This window comes from Podarcis raffonei, chromosome 1 (assembly GCF_027172205.1).
Source record: "Podarcis raffonei isolate rPodRaf1 chromosome 1, rPodRaf1.pri, whole genome shotgun sequence".
In the NCBI taxonomy this organism is placed as follows: domain Eukaryota; kingdom Metazoa; phylum Chordata; class Lepidosauria; order Squamata; family Lacertidae; genus Podarcis; species Podarcis raffonei.
The window spans coordinates 118,364,773-118,385,238 of record NC_070602.1 but is presented as its reverse complement, the minus strand read 5'-3'; the positions used below and the strand labels follow the sequence as shown (position 1 = coordinate 118,385,238).

General features: G+C 43.4%; 2 protein-coding genes across 3 annotated transcripts in view; one reads left to right on the top strand and one right to left on the bottom strand.

Moving 5' to 3' along the window:
* Window positions 1-10,928, top strand: part of SSB (small RNA binding exonuclease protection factor La) — a 19,732-nt gene extending 8,804 nt beyond the window's left edge. The window contains exons 5-12 of the mRNA XM_053359886.1: window positions 650-757; window positions 866-966; window positions 2,284-2,355; window positions 2,464-2,506; window positions 4,841-4,981; window positions 8,090-8,276; window positions 9,203-9,331; window positions 10,055-10,928. Coding sequence (XP_053215861.1) covers window positions 650-757; window positions 866-966; window positions 2,284-2,355; window positions 2,464-2,506; window positions 4,841-4,981; window positions 8,090-8,276; window positions 9,203-9,331; window positions 10,055-10,155 — 882 coding nt within the window. The 3' untranslated portion in view covers window positions 10,156-10,928. The remainder of the gene's footprint in view (window positions 1-649; window positions 758-865; window positions 967-2,283; window positions 2,356-2,463; window positions 2,507-4,840; window positions 4,982-8,089; window positions 8,277-9,202; window positions 9,332-10,054) is intronic.
* On the bottom strand, window positions 9,327-20,466 carry METTL5 (methyltransferase 5, N6-adenosine). Of its 2 annotated transcripts, none has more exons than XM_053359936.1 (8): window positions 20,342-20,466; window positions 18,866-18,988; window positions 17,958-18,072; window positions 16,275-16,456; window positions 14,679-14,761; window positions 14,356-14,407; window positions 12,567-12,616; window positions 9,327-10,274 (listed from the first exon to the last, which is right to left on the bottom strand). In XM_053359936.1, exons 2-8 carry the CDS (start codon window positions 18,972-18,974, stop codon window positions 10,209-10,211), a joined length of 657 nt encoding a protein of 218 aa, XP_053215911.1. In that variant the 5' UTR covers window positions 18,975-18,988; window positions 20,342-20,466; the 3' UTR covers window positions 9,327-10,208. The 2 variants fall into 2 exon arrangements, with proteins under 2 accessions (XP_053215911.1, XP_053215919.1); XM_053359944.1 differs by lacking the exon at window positions 20,342-20,466 and adding an exon at window positions 20,002-20,329.

Here is a 20,466-nt window from a genome sequence, read left to right as displayed (position 1 = left end):
ATTATTGTGAGGTTTAATAAGTTAACTGTTTATATTTGGACAGCTTTTCTGCTGTACTTTATTGGAAAGAGAAAAATAATCATTTCCTTAATAACAATTTAAACAATTTATTTAACTAAAACAATAACATGTTTGTTAACTGATGTGGTTAAACATTAAAAAAAAACACACCTTAGACTGAGTTTTAACACACAGGAAAAACTTAAAACAAATCCTTATTTCTTGAGGAATAGTCTTTGGACTGCAATGTAACTTAAATAGAAAATGATCTTTAGAAAGATTTTTTCCTCGAAAAGCATTTTATCTTAAAAATCCAATTTGAATTTAAAAAACCTCCAATTTAAATTAAAAAAAAGTTTTTTTATTTTTTAAAAAATCATTGATTTTTATCCACTGTGCCCCATATTATGTTACCTAGTAATGAGCAGTTTAGCTTAAGTTGGCTAATTCTGCTTGACATTCGATTTTTGCTCGTCTTGAGGGAGACTCTCAAATATCGTTCTTTACCGCTATCCCTCCAGCTTATGGGTATTGTTCACAAACCGGCGGCAAGACTACACCCGTGTAAATACCCTAAACGTCCTCAGATATGTGTTTGCATAAACGTGTCTCTGAATATGAAGTCACTGACCGAATCCTCGATTTTCAGAAAGGTTTTCCACAGGATGCAACCCTTGATGATATCAAGGAATGGCTAGATAGTAAAGGCAAAGTTGAAAACATTCAGATGCGGAAAACCATTCAGAAAACGTTCAAGGTAACTCCTTTTCGTCGAAGCTCTGCCAACTCTTTTCAGTTATTATTTTTTCCTGTAGGAATATTCCACCGATCTAAATTAAAACGCCTCCTTTCTTACCTCCTTCAGGGATCAGTATTTGCAGTTTTTGACAGCGTCGAATCTGCCAAACAGTTCGTTGAAACTCCAAACCAAAAATACAAGGACACGGAGCTTATTGTACTGTTCAGGTGAGTTATGTATTTGATATCGTAACGCTTTGGACTTATAGATTGTTACTAGTCACCCAGTGTGTTACTATTAGTATTCAAAGCCCTTAACAACATGGGACCAGTTTACCTGCAAGATCGCCTTGCCCATATATGCCCACTTGACCTCTTTGATCTGCGGAGCTGGCGCTGGCGCAGAATACCTGATCCACATTTGTCAAAAATTGGATCTCTTAGTGTAATGGCATCTAAAATTTGAAACTCCTTGCCTGTTGACACCAGGCAAGCCTTTTCACTGTACCCATTTTGGCGCCCGCTAAAAACACTCTTGTTTATATGAGTTTATCCAGGTATGTAGAGTATTGCGAGTTTTAATCTGTTTTTAGTTTATTGCTGATTTTATTTCTATTTTTGTTAAAAAAACACTTTAAATGGTTGTACTTAACCAATTTATTGGTTTTATTCTTTTTGCAAACTGCTGAGAGCCAGCAGACAGCAAAATACATTAGTATCAGAAGAGAGCAGCAAAAGAGTCAGATAGGAAGATGATTGCGTGACTGGCCTTTTACAGGCGCTCACAGATCATGCCCATCTACCTGGTCACACTCGGGGAGGATGCTCTAAACAGGTGTGACAGGAAGTCCTCCTGGCTGGAGTAACACCCCCGTCTGTGTCCACTCTGGGCACAGTGTTGTACTTGACTGCTTATGTTACATCCCACACCAAGTTGTAAAGGCAAGCTTTGATAGCCTTGGCAAAGGAGCCTACGATCAAGCCTGGAGTGGACTTTTGCTTGTAAGTCTCTTGGCAGATGCTGTTGGGTGTGCTGCGCTCTAGTCCATTACACCAAGTGCTAGAAAATGGGTCTAGGAGGGGTCTTCTGTCTTGCTCTGCCTGCCTGCCCTCTAGCATCATAGAATTGTAGAACTGGAAGGAATATTAGCTATAAAGCATCCATGACAGATGGCCATCCAACCTCTGCTTAAAACCCTCCAAGGAAGGAGAGTCCACAACCTCCCGATGGAGATCTTTCCACTGGCAATGGTAGCGATTTCTTGCAGTCTGAGGAATAGAGCACAGCGGGGAGAAGAGTCTCATTGCGCTTTGAGGGGGAAACAGATGGCCAGTTTTAATAAGTGCTGATTATTTTTTTTCTTGCTACAAAGCCAGTCTTTCTGTCAACGCTAATTGGTCACCATTGTCTATAGCAGCACCAAGGCGGCGATTAGCTTGCTTCAAAGAACAGCCAGACATCTTAAGGGTGGCTTTCATATTCCTTTCTGTTGCATATAGTGCCCCTAAATTGGCTCGCTTAATTGAATTATATATTCCGTGCAGGGATGATTACTTTGCGAAGAAGAACGATGAGAAAAAACGGAACAGATTGGAAGCGAAAGCAAAGGCCAAGCAGTAAGCGGAGACTTTTTAACCTCACAATTATCATCTCCTCTTTGTTTGCCAGCAGTGCGCTCTGCTTAACTACGCAACCCTTTTTCTTTTTTTCTTTTTTTGTCGCAGGGAGAAAGAGGAGAAACAGAAGCAAGCGGAAGATGCGGAAATGGTACATGCCCCTTGATTTCACTGTCAAAACTGTGTAATCCACAGTGCCTCTGTTTCCCCTGTGTAATTTAGAAGGATAAGGTGGAAGAATAAAGACTTGAAAAGCAATTAGCTAAGACCAGCTTGAGTCTTCTCTCCTGGACCTGATAAGAACAATAAAACAAACAGGAAATTTTCACCTCGGTTATCCAAAACATACGATGCTGTTTAGTAATTAAAGGTAAAGGGGCCTCTGACCATTAGGTCCAGTCGCGGCCGCCTCTGGGATTGCGGTGCTCATCTCACTTTATTGGCCGAGGGAGCCGGCATACAGCTTCCGGGTCATGTGGCCAGCATGACTAAGCCGCTTCTGGCAAACCAGAGCAGCGCACGGAAATGCTGTTTACCTTCCTACCGGAGTGGTACCTATTTATCTACTTGCACTTTGACGTGCTTTCGAACTGCTATGTTGCCAGGAGCAGGGACTGAGAAACGGGAGCTCACCCCATACGCACTTGATTTCTTACACATACTGGGACTGAGCCAGTAGTCGGCCCCAACATCCGTTTTCAGTGCGAAGGCTCAGTCCTAGAGCATATGAAGTAAGTAGGAAATGCCCCTGAGCAGGTACAAAGCGCTTTTTTGTCACAGATATGAGTAACTGGCCGTGGACTGGGACTAGCTGTAAGGAGGGTTTGCACAGGAACCTGAACCTTGACAGCATTTCTTCTGCTGATAATTCCCTGTACGGGACAGCTACGTATTCCTGCATTGCAGAGGGTTGGACTAGATGACCCTTAGGGTCCCTTCCAACTCTATGGTTCTCTGATTCTTCTAGAAAATAACTCCTGAGTGCCTCATTTATAAGGGCTGTTTGCCTAGTGCTGCTGGAGGTATAGGAGACCTAGAAAGCAGTTCTGCTCCTTTTTATGTCATTAGGTCGGCCTTGTATTTAACACCTTGCGGAGTAGACAAAAATCACCTGGAATTTCATTCCGACAAAGGAGCTGGCTGGAGGAGGAAGGGCCTTCTCTTCCAGTCCACTTGGTAGAAGGGTTTTTTAATTTAAAAAGCTAGTCAGCATTTTCATGCTAGTCGCAAACTTAATCAGCCAAGGCTACATTTAGGCCATACAGTGGAAAAGGCTGTTCTGACCCAGATGGGAGAGAATTGTCATGAAAAGGTTTGTAAGTGTTGTGTGGGTAAGGCTAAAGGCAACAGTACTGTTTGGTTTCAAGCTTCTTCTAAAATAAGTCTTTCGGAGACTTAAAACTCAATTGCCAAAGTGTGTCTGGGATTGTAATACCCCCCCTTTGGGGGGGACAATAATTTTTACTAATTTTCAATTGCTAATCAATAATAGCCTCATTATAACGATGCCAAGTTATAATACAATAAATAATACCTATCTTTGAGATGCCAAATTATACCATTTAGGTGGCCCTCCACATGCTAGAATTGATGGTTTAGTGATTTACTTTGTTTCTGTGCTCCAGAATCTTACAAATTTCAATTGCGCTCCAATCAGACTGGAGTGTAATACTCCTCATACCAGTGTCCTGGGCTAAAGTAGCTTTCCTGGAAGAAGCAGGGCACCCCCTCCCCATTCCAGATTTTATGTGATCATGGGTACCTTTGTGTACATGGGTTGGGGGAGGGAGATGAGCAGTGCCAAATAAATTCACATTCTTGAAGTTGTGGTTGCAAGACTTTGAGCGTATTGGTTTTGTGTTGGTTCCACTATATACTGCAGGAAGGTGTGATCCAGGGTACTCTTGTCTTAACCGAGGTTAGATCGCTGGAGCATGCCTGGGAAGCTGAACCTTAAAATAAAGCAGCACATAGCTGGATGCATGCAACTCAAAATGCGACTGCTATTACGAGCCAGCAGCAGCACTATGCAGCCAACAGCACTGAAGGAATGTTCCACTTTAGGCGTTCTCTTTCATGACATCATAATCACATGGTGGAAGGGGGTGGAGCTGTGTTGGTTGGGGAATGGGTCCTCCCAAAGTGTGGATGGCAGTGGGGGGTGCAGGGCCATGGAGCCAGTTGAGGAGTGTGGAGGTACAGTGGTGTGGCCCCCACCCTTCCTCCATGTGATTATGGTAGCATGAGAATCTCTGAATGGGGCCATTTTAACAGCTAGGAACTTGGAACCTCGCTAATGGTCTTATCTACAAGCTTGATCCCCCCCCCCCAACCTTGGAACGTTCCAAGTTTGTGTACATCTCATTGCCCAAGTGCTGGGAAGCTTAAAAACCCATCTCTTGCTTGAAGTCTTGTTCAGTCCTGCGGGGTACAAATGTCTGTCCTGTCTAATGGAATCTTTTCCCTCCCCTTTTGTAAATGAAAGAAATCTCTGGAGGAGAAGCAAGGCTGCTTGCTGAAGTTCTTTGGAGACCTGGAAGATCAGACTTGCCGAGAAGACCTCCATGCCCTTTTCTCTGGCCATGGCGAAATTAAATGGATAGACTTTGTCAGAGGTGCCAAAGAGGTCAGACCCGGGGCGTTGCTGCATCTGGCGAAATGTTAACAACAAAATGGGGCGATGTTTTCAGGTTTTGCTGCACTCGCTGCCCGATACGAAGGTGGTTTTCTTTGAAACGTATACACCAGGGATGTCCAACTCCCCAGAGACTGCGATCTACTCACAGAATAAAAATCTGGCAGTGATCTACCCCTTCAGGTCAAAGTGGAGCTTTTCTTAGGGAGGAAAGACAAGGTTGTGGAGCCTTTTTTTAGATGGGGAGGTAAAAAATTGTTGAGCTTTCTTTAGGGGAGAAAGGAAAAAGTCGCTTACCGAAAGATTGCTCAGGAAACAATCAGCCTCACAGCGAAAACTCCATCTTGCGTTCTAGCGATCATGTGCAAATGGAGGACGGGGAGAGGGGGTGAGGCCAGATGCTCTTTTTCCCCAGCAAAGGGGGGAAAGCCAGCGATCAACCGCAATCGATCAGTAGATCGCAGTTGACCTGTTGGACATCCCTGGTATATACAATCTATTACTGAAAATCAGAATGGAAAACTTGGCAGAAACATTTGATTCCTCCTATCCAAGACGCACTCATAAAAACAGGGAACATAAATTTCATTCTTGCTTGCTAGACAGAATGCTGTGATTGCTTTGCTTTATTCTTCTAAGCAGCAAATTAATAGGTAGAGGTAAAACTTTGCATTGTGGTGAATAACTTTAACAATGGGTCTCAAACCTAGGAGACCTGTGGCCTGCCTTAAAATGTTCTGCACTCCTGCCAGCCCCAGCTGGTGGTCACAAGCGATGGAGGTTGTAGTCCGAACAGCACCTAAAGGGTGTCTGCTTTTCCCATCCTTGCCTTGAACAAATTGGGTGGTATTTCAGCTAAGATTTTCTCAGAGTACACCCATTGAAATTAATGAGCATGACAAAGTTAGGTCCATAAATTTCAGTGGTTCAACTCTTGATACCTCCCATGGATTTGCCACACCAGCGATGTCCCAGGAGCCAGAGCTAGTATAAAACACCCCAGGAAATTCTGGCAGCTACTAGCTGAAGGAGCCACAGCTAGCTTTGGGAGGCCTGCTTTATGCTCACAAGCTACTGGAACTGGTTGATTCCCTTCTGTAGTCTGCTATAGCATCTTCTCCTGGGAAAGAGAGAATAGTTAAAGGGCAGAGTTGTGGGTAGTGACCCACGTGCTGCTTTAGGAACATAGAAAGCAGTATTGTCTATATTGACCGGTAGCAGTTATCTGGGATTTTAGACAGAAATTTCTCCCGGCCCTAGCTGGAGATGGCAGGGATTAAACCTGGGACCTTCTGTGGGCAAAATTGATGCTCCGGCACCGAGCCACTGTTCTTTGGGTCATAAGTTTATCCTGTCCGGCTTAGGCCTCAAATGAAAAGAACAGCAACTAATGCCAGTACAGTCGTACCTTGGAAGACGAGCGCCTTTGAACTCAAACGTTCCGGCTCCCAAAGGATCGAAAACCAGAAGTGATTGTTCCGGTTTTCGAAGGATTTTCGGAAGCCAAATGTCACGACTTCTGATTGGCTGAGGGAAGCTCCTGCAGCCGATCGGAAGCCACGCCTTGGTTTTCGAACTGTTCTGGGAGTCAAACGGACTCCTGGAACAGATTAAATTAAAAAACCAAGGTATGACTGTGGTACCTCTGGTTATGTACTTAATTCGTTCCAGAGGTCCATTCTTAACCTGAAACCATTTTTAACCTGAGGTACCACTTTAGCTAATGAGGCCTGCTGCACCGCCAGCGCGCAATTTCAGTTCTCATCCTGAGGTAAAGTTCTTAACCCGAGGTACTACTTACGTGTTAGCAGAGTTTGTAACCTGAAGTGTTTGTAACCCAAGGCACCACTGTAGTGGCTTATCTCAATTGTTCACAATAATAAACACATGCTTTTTCATAAAAGCACCACTTTTACACCAAGTGCATAATGACTTCCAGATATGGAGACACCGATGAGCACAATATAAAACAGAGTAAAACTGTAATGTAATAATTATATAAGCACCTAATACCACTTAACCTCTGTCTGAGTTGTATTACATGTGGCCAATACAGACCTAATACCGCAAATACCGCTTGTGTTTGTGCACACCTATACGATGTCAGGATTTATTTGTATAGTTGTTCAAGTCTTTGAACTTTTTAAAAGAGCTATCGTCTTGTATCTGTGCACTGTGTTCATGCCACACCCCAGTAGAACCATTCTTGCGTTGGCTACTATGTGCACACATGTGTTATATGCCACCACATGCCCCGATATCTGTGAGCTATCGTGATAGATGAGTCTGTGCATGGTGTGAATTTGGTGCTTTTCTGAAGAAGTGCACGACATGCCAGCTATGCTGCTGCAGCGCTAAAAATGAAATAGGAGTACAGTGGTACCTCAGGTTAAGTACGTAATTCGTTCCGGAGGTCTGTACTTAACCTGAAACTGTTCTTAACCCGAAGCACCACTTTAGCTAATGGGGCCTCCTGCTGCTGCCGCGCCGCCGGAGCACAATTTCTGTTCTCATCCTGAAGCAAAGTTCTTAACCTGAGATAATATTTCTGGGTTAGCAGAGTCTGTAACCTGAAGCGTATGTAACCTGAGGTGCCACTGTACTTAACAGTGGGCTGCCTTGAGAGGGCTCAGAGGAGTGATCAGTTATGTTCCTGGGCAACTGGTGTCAAATAAGTCATACCTCATGTTACAGCCACTTCAGGTTACGTGTTTTTGGGTTGTGGACCACGAGAAACCCGGAAGTACCGGAACGGGTTACTTTCGCGTTTCACCGCATGTGCAGAAGCACCAAATGGCACCTGTGAAGACGCGGCACTTCAGGATGCGAACGCTGCAGGTTGCAGACGTGCCTCCGTCACAGATTACGTCTGCAACCCGAGGTTCCACTGTAGACTGTTCCAACAAACCTAGTTTAGGCCTCGTGGGAGTGCTTGGCCTGCATGATCCTTACCACTGCATCCGTTATGACTCGGCGGCAAATTTTAGCTATCAAACCGCCACCTTGGCAGTCTCTTCTGACCTCAGGGAAGCCATAGAAAGAAAATGTCTGAGCGAACGGTTGCGTATTGAGATAACCACCTTGCGTTTCTGCACACAGGGAATCATCCTGTTCAAGAGCAGCGCCAAAGAAGCGCTGGATAAAGCCCAGACGGCAAATGACGGGAGCCTGCAGCTGCGAGGCAGAGAGGTGACGTGGGACGTGTTGGAAGGAGACGTGGCGAGAGAAGCGCTCAAGAAAATCATGGAGGGGCAGCAAGAACTGTTGAACAAAAAGAAAGGAAAAGGTGACGTTTTGCCTTGATTTTTTTCTTCATCTTTCATTTAGTTTACCTTCTTGGAAGCCTTATGATGTGGATAGCAGGTGTTGAGCAAAGCTGTGGTCTGCTCTTCTCAAGTAGGGTCCTAGTCTTGGGATCTGCAGCAGAAACCTTTTCTGAACCCACAGAAGCCATATATGGACACAGAGATGAGTCTGGCTAGATCAGACCAGGGAGCTATCTTGTCCAGAAATGGTTTAATGCAGCGGTGGAGCAGTTGCCTTTGGGAAACCTGCAAGCCAGACATGAGGGGCAGTCCAGTGCTGGAATAGCTCAGTTGGTAGAGCATAACTCTCTTGATCTCAGGGTTGTGTGTTTGAGCAAAGCATGTTAGGCAAAGCATACCTGCATCGCAAGGGGTTGGGCTAGGTGACTCTTGTGGTCCCGATTCTAGGAATGCTGGAAGAGCAGCAGTGGGGGGGGGGGGCTTTGGAGGGGACTGCAAAACTGGTGGTGAACTGGACTGTGCAGCAGAGGGGAAAGCCTATGAAACAAGATCATGCTGGGGCAGTGAGAGCGCGCTAGGGATGTAATCCGAATTCTGCAACTGATTTGCACACCTCATTGCTCATGGTTAGATGGGCAGACTAACTCTCAGCGCCGTGCATGGAGGGGAAGCACGAGTTCTGCTGGCGGGGTTTGATCTATGAAGGCTCACCCGCACATACCGGCAAAATGCTTGGGGAGTGTTGCACGTGGATATGCTTTGCAGAAGGGTCCAGTGTTCAAGTTCTGGGCAAGGCAGGGCAGGGCAAAAGTGGAAAACCACTGCCTGTCAACATTTGGCTTAGATAGTTGAGGTTGCAGTTTTCTTATCCTCTTGAGATGCGTTGCGGGAAGCCCCTAAAGCTGAATATTAAGCGGCCTAAGACGTGCCTATTCTTGCCTGACAGGCCGCAAAGGTAAAGGAAAAGGTGGCAAGGGACCTCAAGGTGCGCAGGACAGGAAAGTGAAATTCCAAGGCAAGAAAACGAAGTTTGAGAGTGAAGATGAAGAAGAGGGGGAAGACGAAAGTGCGACAGGTGAGCGCTTTCCTTTATTAGAACAAGATTCTGAATGCATGCATTGGGTTTAGTATCACATACTTTTAATACTGGCTGGGGTTTTTCCTGGTTCCAAATGCAGTTTCCCACTGCAGAATAAAAGGGCTAGGTAGGGAATAAGCCTCAGCAACTCAAGTCTCACATACTTTAGGTTGAATGTCTTTGCAGAACGGTTTACCCAGAACAGGCAAAAATAGTGATGTGCAACAGAGGCTCCAGCCAACCTGATCTTTCAAGGAGCCTCGGCAGGGCAAGTAATAAAAAGGCAGTATTAATCTCCACGAAAAAGCCAGAAGGCCAGTAAGATTGGTTGGCAACTCATAGCTCAACGCCAAAATACATTCCCAGCACACTGGGCTGTGTTTACCATCCAGCTTGTTCAGGCTTTTGCAGCTGGGGGAAAATGGCTGATCAGTCAAAATAGGCTCGGAGGCCTCTGTTACTTCAAAATAGTCACTTTACAGCTGAATCTGTTTCGCCTTGAACAGCTTCAGGTCAAAGGGCAGAATGGCTGTCTGAGGGTCACAAGCATTCCTCCGTATTGTTCCATCCAAATACGTAGCGTAAGCGTTTGGTGTTGTTCTGAGAGAGGCACCAAGGACGGTTGCACAAAAAGTTTCAGTAATACTTGCTTTATTGGCAGAGGTACGGATCTGGCTGTTCTTTAGATCAAATACGGAGTTAACTCTTAGATGTTTTTAGGGGCGGCGAGTCCAAAGAAAAGACCACTGGAAGAGGCTGAGAAGGAAGAGCCTGCCCGCAAACAGCTGAAGACAGAAAATGGAGCTGGAGATGCAGAATAGTACTCCAAAAAAAGCATTGAGGGTTTTGCTTTAAAGAAACAAATGATTTGTTTTCAATCATTCCTCCGTTCATCCTGTTTTCTGCAAGAGAATCTAATAAAATCGACTTCGATGTCCACCTGCAAAAAGGGGATAGAAGAAAGAGTTATATTTCTTTGGGATTTTTTTCTTTTTAAAAAACACATCTTTTTATAATAGCTATTGGAGTGAAATCGAACTGTGTTGTCCCTCTTAGCATAAATGGGACTTGCCTTTTCCCTCTATTCTCCCCTTACAACCCCCTGCATGTCCCCCCCCCCCTGTATACTCTGGAGGATTGGGGGCAGGGACTGTGGCCTGGATAAAAGCATAAATTGTTTGTTATACAATGCACCAAGAGTTGCCAACTCTTTTTGTAGGCCACACACACTAATTACGGCAACCTTTTCTATTAGCTACAACTGAATGCTCTTTTCGAGCCTAATTTCAACAGTGGGGAAAGGCAGGGCAGCCGTGGGTACCGGGAAAGGCTTCTGCAGGGAAATCTCTGCCCCTGGGCACCACCTCCGTAACCCCTGGGCCAAAGGGGAAAGGCTCAAGAAAACTGAACCACCTTCATTCAAAACTATGTACAAAAGTTGTATTTAGTAGATACCAAATAAACTTAACGTGCTTCAGTGTTGGAATTCAATGAATTACATTGCATTAGGTTTCAGAAGTGGAACAACGGGTGTACCACCGTCTTGAGTTTGATGGGAAAGGTGGGCTTAAATAAAGCAAAATGTGTACAGTTACCCGACTTGAGTGATTCGATTCTGAACTGCTTGCCAATGCTTCTGTTAAATAGCTACCTTTGAATTTCATTTGCTTTTTCTGTTTACCACAACACTGGGAGTTGGGTCGTGTGTGTGATCAACCTGGTGTCTGTAAAAGCCTTTCTTGGCATCCCTCAAGCAACCAGGGGCACCTGTCATTTAAGTTGGTTTTTCTTGCTTTGCCACATGGGATTTTTTTTTTTTTTTTAGATGGGGAGGGTCAAGGAAGAGGAAACTGCCATTTTTCTCCCCACCAGCCACATAGAGCCCCTTAGAGGGCCTTTTTTTCCAAAATGGGGGGGGGGGGAGAAGAAAAGGAACAAGGGCCACCTTGCTTGCTCAGTTATTGCTTGCCTGCCAGCAGGGAGTTGCTTAGTACTGCAGAGGGCCTTTAAAAAAAAACTGAGTGGGGATAACCCTGTACAGTGGTACCTCGGGTTAAGTACTTAATTCGTTCAGGAGGTCCGTTCTTAACCTGAAGCACCACTTTAGCTAATGGGGCCTCCTGCTGCTGCTGCGCCGCAGGAGCACGATTTCTGTTCTCATCCTGAAGCAAAGTTCTTAACCCGAGGTAGTATTTCTGGGTTAGCGGAGTCTGTAACCTGAAGCACCACTGTAAATGTGAGAAAGATTGGGGGTGGGTTGCCTGTGAGAAAATAGGTGGGTGTATCCACTTTGTATATTTTTGCTTCTACTTGAATATGGTGCTTTCTAGCAACAGCACTTGCGTGTGAAAAATCAATATGGTGTAATCCATAATGTGGACCAGCAGAACACAGATGACTTCATGCTCTGTTAGTAAACAGAGGCTTAGTGTAATGTTTACCTGGATCTCTGCTGGCCAACACTTAGGTTGTACCACCTGCTTGTATCACCACCAGTTTGTTTAGGGGGATGTGTACCTGTACAGTGGTACTTTGGTTCTCAAACTTAGTCTGTTCCAAAACCAAAGCGTTCCAAAACCAAGGCACGCTTTCCCATAGAAGGTAATGCAAAACGGATTAATCCGTTCCAGACTTTTAAAAACAAACCCTAAAACAGCAATTTAACATGAATTTTACTATCTAACGAGACCACTGATCATTAAAATGAAAGCAATAATCAATGTACTGTACTATAAAATAAATAAGATAGTATTGTAGATGATAAAAATTGTTTGGATTGGGGGCTTTTATCCATTTCCGCAGTGTCACAATCAGCAGCTGAACTGGGGTTCCACACAGTCACAAAAACAAATTAACTGAAAAAGCCTCAAAAATGCAAAATAAATAGCAAAAACGAAAACAATTGTTCAAAAACCGGAACACTTACTTCCGGGTTTTGAGAACCAAGGTACCACTGTATACATAATCATGTTCAAAATAGGTTTCATGTTATACGTTGGAGTTAAGTGGCTTCTAGGGCTGAGCCATTCTTAAGGTCTCTGCTCCCACAGAGTTGATTCTCGGGATCCTGATTTCTGTTCCTGGATCCACCTTTAGTGCCTGAACAGTTCAGTCACAGAATACACAGAACTCCTTGCCTAAAAGGTTTTCATTCGTGGTCCTAAGTGCTTGGTTCAGTTAAAACTAACAAGTTCCTATATTCACTCTGGCTCAAGAGTGATGTAATACTTGCCGATTTCTTCTTGTGAAACTTGAACGAGGCTGGTAGGTCATATCTCAGTTCTGAAAACAAAATGAGTAAACACATTAAGCTGTAATGGATGGTATCAGGCAATTATGTCTCTGGGTGTAAACGGCAAAAGCACTAGGGAATAATGATGCGAAAGCAGGTTAACTGGAATCGGGAAGAAAACACAAGTTTGCACAGACTAAATGCATTTTAGATACACGGCCTGTTTTTCCAGGGCCATCAGCCATCAGCTGCTGTATGATAAAGATTCTGGGAGAGGGAGACAGGCAGGTGAAGGCTACAAAGCCTGAGCTAGATGAACAATGCTCTTGCCACAAAGGAGGGACATCTACCATCTGCTGCCCTCGAGGAAGGTTGTTGCAGGCTTGTTATGCATGCTGATTTATTTATTTTTAGAAAAAGCATTTTGATATTTGTAAACTGTCTTAGAAGAACCTATCTCAGTGTTTGCCAAACGGTGGGTCTCCAGCTGCTTTTGGACTACAATTCCCATCATGCCTGACCACTGGTCTTGCTAGCGAGGGATGATGGGAGTTGTAGTCCAGAAACAGCAGGGGATAAGGCAGGATATAAATTAAAATGCATATTGGAGGTCAGGGACATTATTTGTCTAAGGTTTGGACAGGGTGGGGGGGACCTACACCGTTGGACAAGCAGTAAATCACCTGGATCTACTTCTAAAATGCAATTTAAAAGATTTTTAAATTTGTCTGCTCTTATTTAACCATACAGTGGTACCTCGGGTTAAGTACTTAATTCGTTCTGGAGGTACATTAACCTGAAAGTTGGCACCCCTGGGAACATTTGTCTCTCCAGATCATGCTAAACCACAACTCCCATCAGTCATAGCAAGCATGAACAATGGTCAGGGATGATAGTTCAGCCAGATCTGGAGGGTCAAAGCTTCCCTATACAGTGGTACCTCGGGTTAAGAACTTAATTCGTTCTGGAGGTCCGTTCTTAACCTGAAACTGTTCTTAACCTGAAGCACCACTTTAGCTAATGGGGCCTCCTGCTGCTGCCGCGCCGCTGGAGCACAATTTCTGTTCTCATCCTGAAGCAAAGTTCTTAACCTGAGGTACTATTTCTGGGTTAGCGGAGTCTGTAACCTGAAGCGTCTGTAACCCGAGGTACCACTGTACTTATTTTCCCTAATAGCCAAGTTCTCAGGGCAACTCAACCGGAAAAAGCAAAACTGGCTCCTACAACGTACGTAATCAAGTCAGCATCGTTGTAGCTCTTACAAAGTGACTTTTAAAAGCAGCTCTTTTGAGTTTCATTTTTTTAGGCACTATAAGACAACCCAAATACAGTCAAACCTCAGTTGCCCAAAGCCTCCGTTTTCGAACGTTTCGGCTCCCGAATGCCAAAAACCCGGAAGTAAATATTCTGGTTTCCAACATTTTTCGGAAGCCGAACATCTGGACGCGGCTTCCGCTTGTGTGCAGGAAGCTCCTGCAGCCAATCAGAAGCCACGCCTCGGTTGTCAAATGTTTTGGAAGCTGAATGGGCTTCTGTAATGGATTATGTTCAACAACCGAGGTTTGACTGTATTAAGCATAATCTGTGTTTTCATTTTTTTATTAAATTCAGGTTGCTCTTCCTCACAGCAGCCTCCCATCTAGGCCAAACCTTCTCTGAGCCTGGCTTCGGCTGGGGAGGACGGGATATAAATAAAATTATTATTATTATTATTATTATTATTATTATTATTATTATTATCAAGAGGAACTATGTGCCTTTAAGGCTGATCTAAACCGTCAGCTCTTACCTGCTAAAACTTCCATTTTCACGTTCCATTCATCTGCTTTCTTCTGGATATGCTAAGCATGGAAGAAATGCAAGATGTTTAGTGGTCACCTTGACAATCGGCAGAAGCGTGCCTGATCTTTTGAACTGACGCAATAGGTGCGATAGGACTGCTTCCATCGTGACCAAAGGGTAATAATCCTAAGCACTGACTGTTGTAATGTAGCTGATCGTGAAATTATGTTCCAAAGTTGTGATCTTTGTGTCGCTAGAGCTCCCATAAGTTCTGACCCACTCAGTCCCTGTAATGTAGGTGGAAAGAAGACAAACTTGCTTGAGATGTACCTGTCGGGTCGAAGTCTTGTGCAAGGAATATACGGCTGTTCTTGCCAACTGCAATGCTGTCTTGAGAAAAGCCATATCCATGCCTAGGAAATTAAAGCTGGTTGTTAAGTTTCAAATCACCTATTGAATGAGCCAAAGCAAAACTTGTTTTACTGAAACGGGTAGCAATCTTGAAAGGTGCGATGACAAACATTAAATTGATTTTAAGCTTTGTCCGTCAGCATTAAGTGAAACTTGCATCACTTTTGGAAAAAAAAAAGTTTTCTTTAATTTGGAAGCCAAATGTGTCTCTTCCAGGTTTTTCAGCATTGAAAGCCTAATTAAACAGTATATTTGAATATTCAGCTTCCCTGCCCGAGAAGAGTAAATATTTTAGCTACCTGTTCCTGTCTAACATCATGCTTTTAGTTACAACCTTAAACGAATTAGTGCATCTTTCTGCAGTAGGTGGCAAACCTTACTGACGAGTGGGAAGGAACAGAAGCGATATGCCTAAACTTCAGTAAGACTTTTGCCATTTTCAGATGACTTACTCCGCCCACCCCACCCCCCCAAAAAACAGGGAAGGTTTTGCCCCCTATTAAATAAAGGTAAAGGGACCCCTGACCATTAGGTCCAGTCGGGACCGAGTCTGGGGTTGCGGTGCTCATCTCGCTTTATTGGCCAAGGGAGCGGGCGTACAGCTTCCGGGTCATGTGGCCAGCAGGACTAAGCCGCTTCTGGCGAACCAGAGCAGTGCACAGAAACGCCGTTTACCTTCCCGCTGGAGTGGTACCTATTTATTTACTTGCACTTTGACGTGCTTTCAAATTGCTAGGTTGGCAGGAGCAGGGACAGAGCAATGGGAGCTCACTCCGTCCCGGGGATTCGAACCGCCGACCTTCTGATTGGCAAGTCCTAGGCTCTGTGGTTTAACCCACAGCGCCACCCATGTCCCTTTTAGATGCCCCCTATTAGATGGCTACAATATGCTGGCTAAAGTATCATATGTTTGGAAATATTAACAAGCAGAACATCACAAGCATCTATCCTAAATCTAGTGCTAAATGTAGAAAGAAAGTGAACACTTTTGAAGAACAGAAGGAATTGGGTTTGCACAACCTGGGAGGAGAGCAAAACAGGATTGGTGACATGAGTCTTCCAATACAGTGGTACCTCGCAAGACGAATGCCTCGCAAGACGAAAGAGTTTTCCGTTTTTTGAGTCGCTTCGCAAGACGAAGTTCCCTATGGGTTTGCTTCGCAAGACGAAAACGTCTTGCGAGTTCTTGCGAGTTTGTTTCCTTTTTCTTAAAGCCGCTAAGTACCGTTAATAGCCGTGCTTCGCAAGACGATAAATCCACAAGACGAAGAAACTCGCAGAACAAATTAATTTCGTCTTGCGAGGCACCACTGTATATAGAAGATGCATGAAGACAAATCCTTATTAACACCACACATGCAGCCTAAAAAAATGGCACTAGACTTTAGAAATCGCCACTCTTACACAATCCAAAAGCAAGTACTGAAAGAAATTGCCAAGAAGTGTAATTACAAAACATTTAGTTTGTAAAGCTAGTTGCTTTATCACTGGAAATAAGGCTGCATCATTACCAACCTTTATTGTGCTTCGTTCCAAAGGGAGGATTCATAATGACTGTATCAAAGGTTTTTGGCATTCTGTCAGACAAAGAACACACATTGCACTGGACCAAATCAATATTTGTCAGCTCAAATTCTTCAGCGTTCTTGCTAAATACTTCCAAGGCATCAGCATCTATGTCAAATCCTATACATAACCTGGAAAAGGGGAAAATGAAAAACAGCAATTATAGTTATGAATATTTCTAGTTACAGGTAGGTTGCCGACCAACTAAGTTTGTTATTGGTATGAGCTTTCGTGTGCTTGCACACTTATCTGAAGTGGTATCTGAAGAAGTGTGCATGCACACGAAAGCTCATACCAATAACAAACTTAGCTGGTCTATAAGGCACTACTAGAAGGATTTTTTAAAAATTTTGTTTGAGTTACGAATATGTTGATGTTATTCCAGGTATAGGTTAAAGGTAAAGGACCCCAGACGGATAAGTCCAGTCAAAGGCGGCTATGGGCTTGCAGCGCTCATCTTGCTTTCAGGCCGAGGGAGCCAGCGTTTGTCCAGTGTTAGTTTTCTGGGTCATGTGGCCAGCACGACTAAACCACTTCTGGTGCACGGAGGACCGTGACAAGTGCCAGAGCGCACGTTTACCTTCCCGCTGCAGCAGTACCTATTTATCTACTTGCACTGGTGTGCTTTCAAACTGCTGGGTTGGCAGGAGCTGGAAGCTCACTCCATGGCGGGGATTCAAACCACCGACCTTCTGATCAGCAAGCCCAAGAGGCTCAATGGTTTAGACCACAGCGCCACCTGCGTCCCTATTCCTGGTATATGTCTACTGTGAAAGAAGGATTGGTCTTACTTTCCCCACTTGACTAAGGGAGGAGCAAAGTGGGAAAACACATGAGCTTTGTGCACAGTCAAGTTAAACAAACCATACTCTGTGGCTCAGTGTGGCATTTGAAGGCAGCCAGTGTATTTAGGAATACACATTATATTCAAAGCAACAAAGCATGGCTAGACTGCATCCCTACTCAGTAGTGTATCCAATTTATGCCTTCAGTTTTCAAATCAATATGGATACAAGCCATTACTCAGCAGGTCCCAGGTTCAATCCCCAGCATCAATAGGTGGGACTGAAATGTCCCCAAACTGCAACTCTGCAGAACCACTGCAATTCACTACAAACAATACTGAGCTAGACAGACCAATGGTCTCACTCAGTACAGTGGTACCTCGGTTTAAGAACAGTCTGGTTTAAGAACAATTTGGTTTACAAACTCTGCAAAACCAGAAATAGTGTCTTGGTTTGAGAACTTTACCTTGGTCTAAGAATGGAATCCGAACGGTGGACGGGTACCAGCGGCAGGAGGCCTCATTAGGAAAGCGTGCCTTGGTTTAAGAATGGTTTTGGTTTAAGAGTAGACTTCTAGAACAGATTAAGTTCGTAAACCGGGGTACCACTGTATTAGGGATTTCCTAATGCACATGTATAATAGGTCCAGGTCCTTTAGTATAGGTCCAGATCAGGACGCTAGCCTTTAACGTAAAACCCTTTCTAAAACTTTACTAACTGCACTTTTATAGGTTGGTTGGCTTCATCAAGGCTTTCTGGTTACACACTTTTAACATTTTTCAGAAATACATCCAGTATCGGCAGCCATTATGAGAAAGCAAGAAACACATTGCTGTAAGAGACCTACCCTGCTCCCAACATGGCACTTCCAACGCTCAACACACCACAACCGCACCCAAGATCTGCAACAGTCTTGTTTTCAATATCACCAAAAGTATTGTGAATTGTATAAAGCATACATGCTAGATGACAAAAACAAAGAAATACGGGTGACAGGTTCCGGGCAAATACAAAACCATACTGTAAGGCTGGAATGAAATGCAGGCCTCTAATCTATCCCCTTTTCGCCAGCTGAGCAGTTTCCTATTAAGTCCAAACACTCCCAGCCAACTTTATAGTGGGCAAGGCAAGCTAAGAAAACTAAAGTAAATATATTTGCAAGACAGGTTGTAAAAAATCCAGGTGGCTCAAGCCAGTGATTAGCACTGAAGGACAGAACAAGTCAAACAAGAACGTGTTTCTGTTCATGACCCCAAAATATGGGAATTATCTTGGAAGCATGTGTTCTTCCACTAAACAGTTTCGAACATGGACTCTTGCTTTTCAGAGGAGTGCAACAGCATAACAAGACAGTCATAATTCAATATTCACCAACAATTAGCAACTTAAGCTCCAGGGATACAAATTTAGCTCTTGACTTCCTTGACAGCCCCAGGAGAAAAACATGTTTTATCCACAACTTAAAGCTTGTTAATGAAACTTTTTGCTGCCCACATGACTTAAATTTAATGCTAAATACACATGATTGCTATATACATCATCCACACCAACCACCATAGGTTCTAGAATGAGGCTCCTTTCTTGAATTAGCGTTTGCAGAATAGATTTATAGGGTTGCATCCAAGTCACAGTAAATCCATTTAAATCAATAAATTTAAGTTAGTCATTATTAGCTTAACCCTTTTGTTTTCAATAAGTCTCTTCTAAGTATGTTAGCCATACTGTTAAGAAATAGAAAAAAATATTGAGATTTACCTGCAATATGTGGTCTTGTTGGATATTGCTCAAGCAGAAGTTTTGGATTCTCAAAATCATCAACTTGTTGAAGATTGCTCTCTAGTTCTTTAAGTTTTAACTTCTTCATGTTTACAGTTTAAGCTTGAAGAGAAATTTATAATAAGATATTCATAGGAATTAAACACGGACGTGGTTGTTACATGCATGCACTGGGTTCAAGAGCACAATTCCTGTTTTTCTTTAATTTGCTTTTGTCCTCTGCCACCTGTATTTATTAAAGTTTTAGGAAAGAACATAAATAATACAGCAGCAAGTCAACAGATTAAATTTGTAAAAAAAGATAAAGTGTTACCAAGCACGATAAAACAACAACAACAACTTTATTAGTTATACCCTGCACATCTGACTAGGTTTCCTGGCCACTCTGGGTGGCTTCCAACATATATTAAAAAAATTATAAAACATCCAGTATTTAAAAGCTTCCCTATGCAGGGTTGCCTTCAGATGCCTTCCAACTTTTCTTTCAATTTCTAACACTCAGATTTTTCACTTATTCATCCGTTCAGTTTATAAGCCGCAATATAACAGTCCTCCAGGCACCATACAAGGTACGACGACAATGCTATCAAACAAGCTTACAAATTAAATACAGAAAACACATGACCGTAAAACCAATCACTCTTTTAGAAAAAAACTGCCCAGAGAAGGAAATGTTACAGCGCTATGACAGTTGGAACAAATAAGCAAAATAATGTGAAATGCAAACAAAAACAAAACAAAACCCCACCCTACAATAGAGTAAAACTTTTATTTAGGCCAATTTAAAAAGAGCACAAACTCTCAGGCTGGATGCTAATAAGGAGAGAAACAGGCAGGAGAGAAAAAGGTGCCAGGCCTTACGAAACTGAAGCCATCAGGCCTTCAGTATACATGGACCAATATTTTTTAATGCGCTTCAAGAATCGTGAGACATGAAAGATCATTGGGGAAATTCTCAAAATTGGGGAGAGCTCAAAATCGAGCCCCCTGGTATTGGAACAATTGGCATTAGGAATTGTATTACAATTAGGTGTTGTTATAATGAGGCTATTATTAGATTGCAATTGAAAATTTATTTATTTATTTTTTAAAATCGAGCCCCCTTTCACGCTTACTCGGAAGTAAAGCTGCACCTGAATGAAGCCTGAACGGGATAGCAACCGTCCCAAAGGGAAAAGGAGCTTCTCTTCCAGCGTTGTATTCGTGTTCCCGAGAAGATAGTGCAAAGAGCAACAGCAGCAACGAGGTTTCTTTTTTGGAAAATAAAATAATACTAATTTTATCATTCATATGCCGCCCATCTGACTGGCCTGCTCCCAACCAAATATTAAAAACACAATGAAACTTCAAGCATTAAAAAAAACTCCCTGAAAAAACTTCAGATGCCTTCTAAAAGTCAAATAGTTGTTCGCAAGAATAAGCACGCGAAGTGTCTTCCAAGAAGATTCCTTTTACCTTCTTCGCTGCAGCTTCCACGCCACGAAAGATCACATTTCCGCTTTGTGCGGTTTCTTAAGGGATCCCCTGTACACAAAAGAAACAGCAGCCCCCTCGCTTTAGTTCCTCTTGCTGCTGCTGCA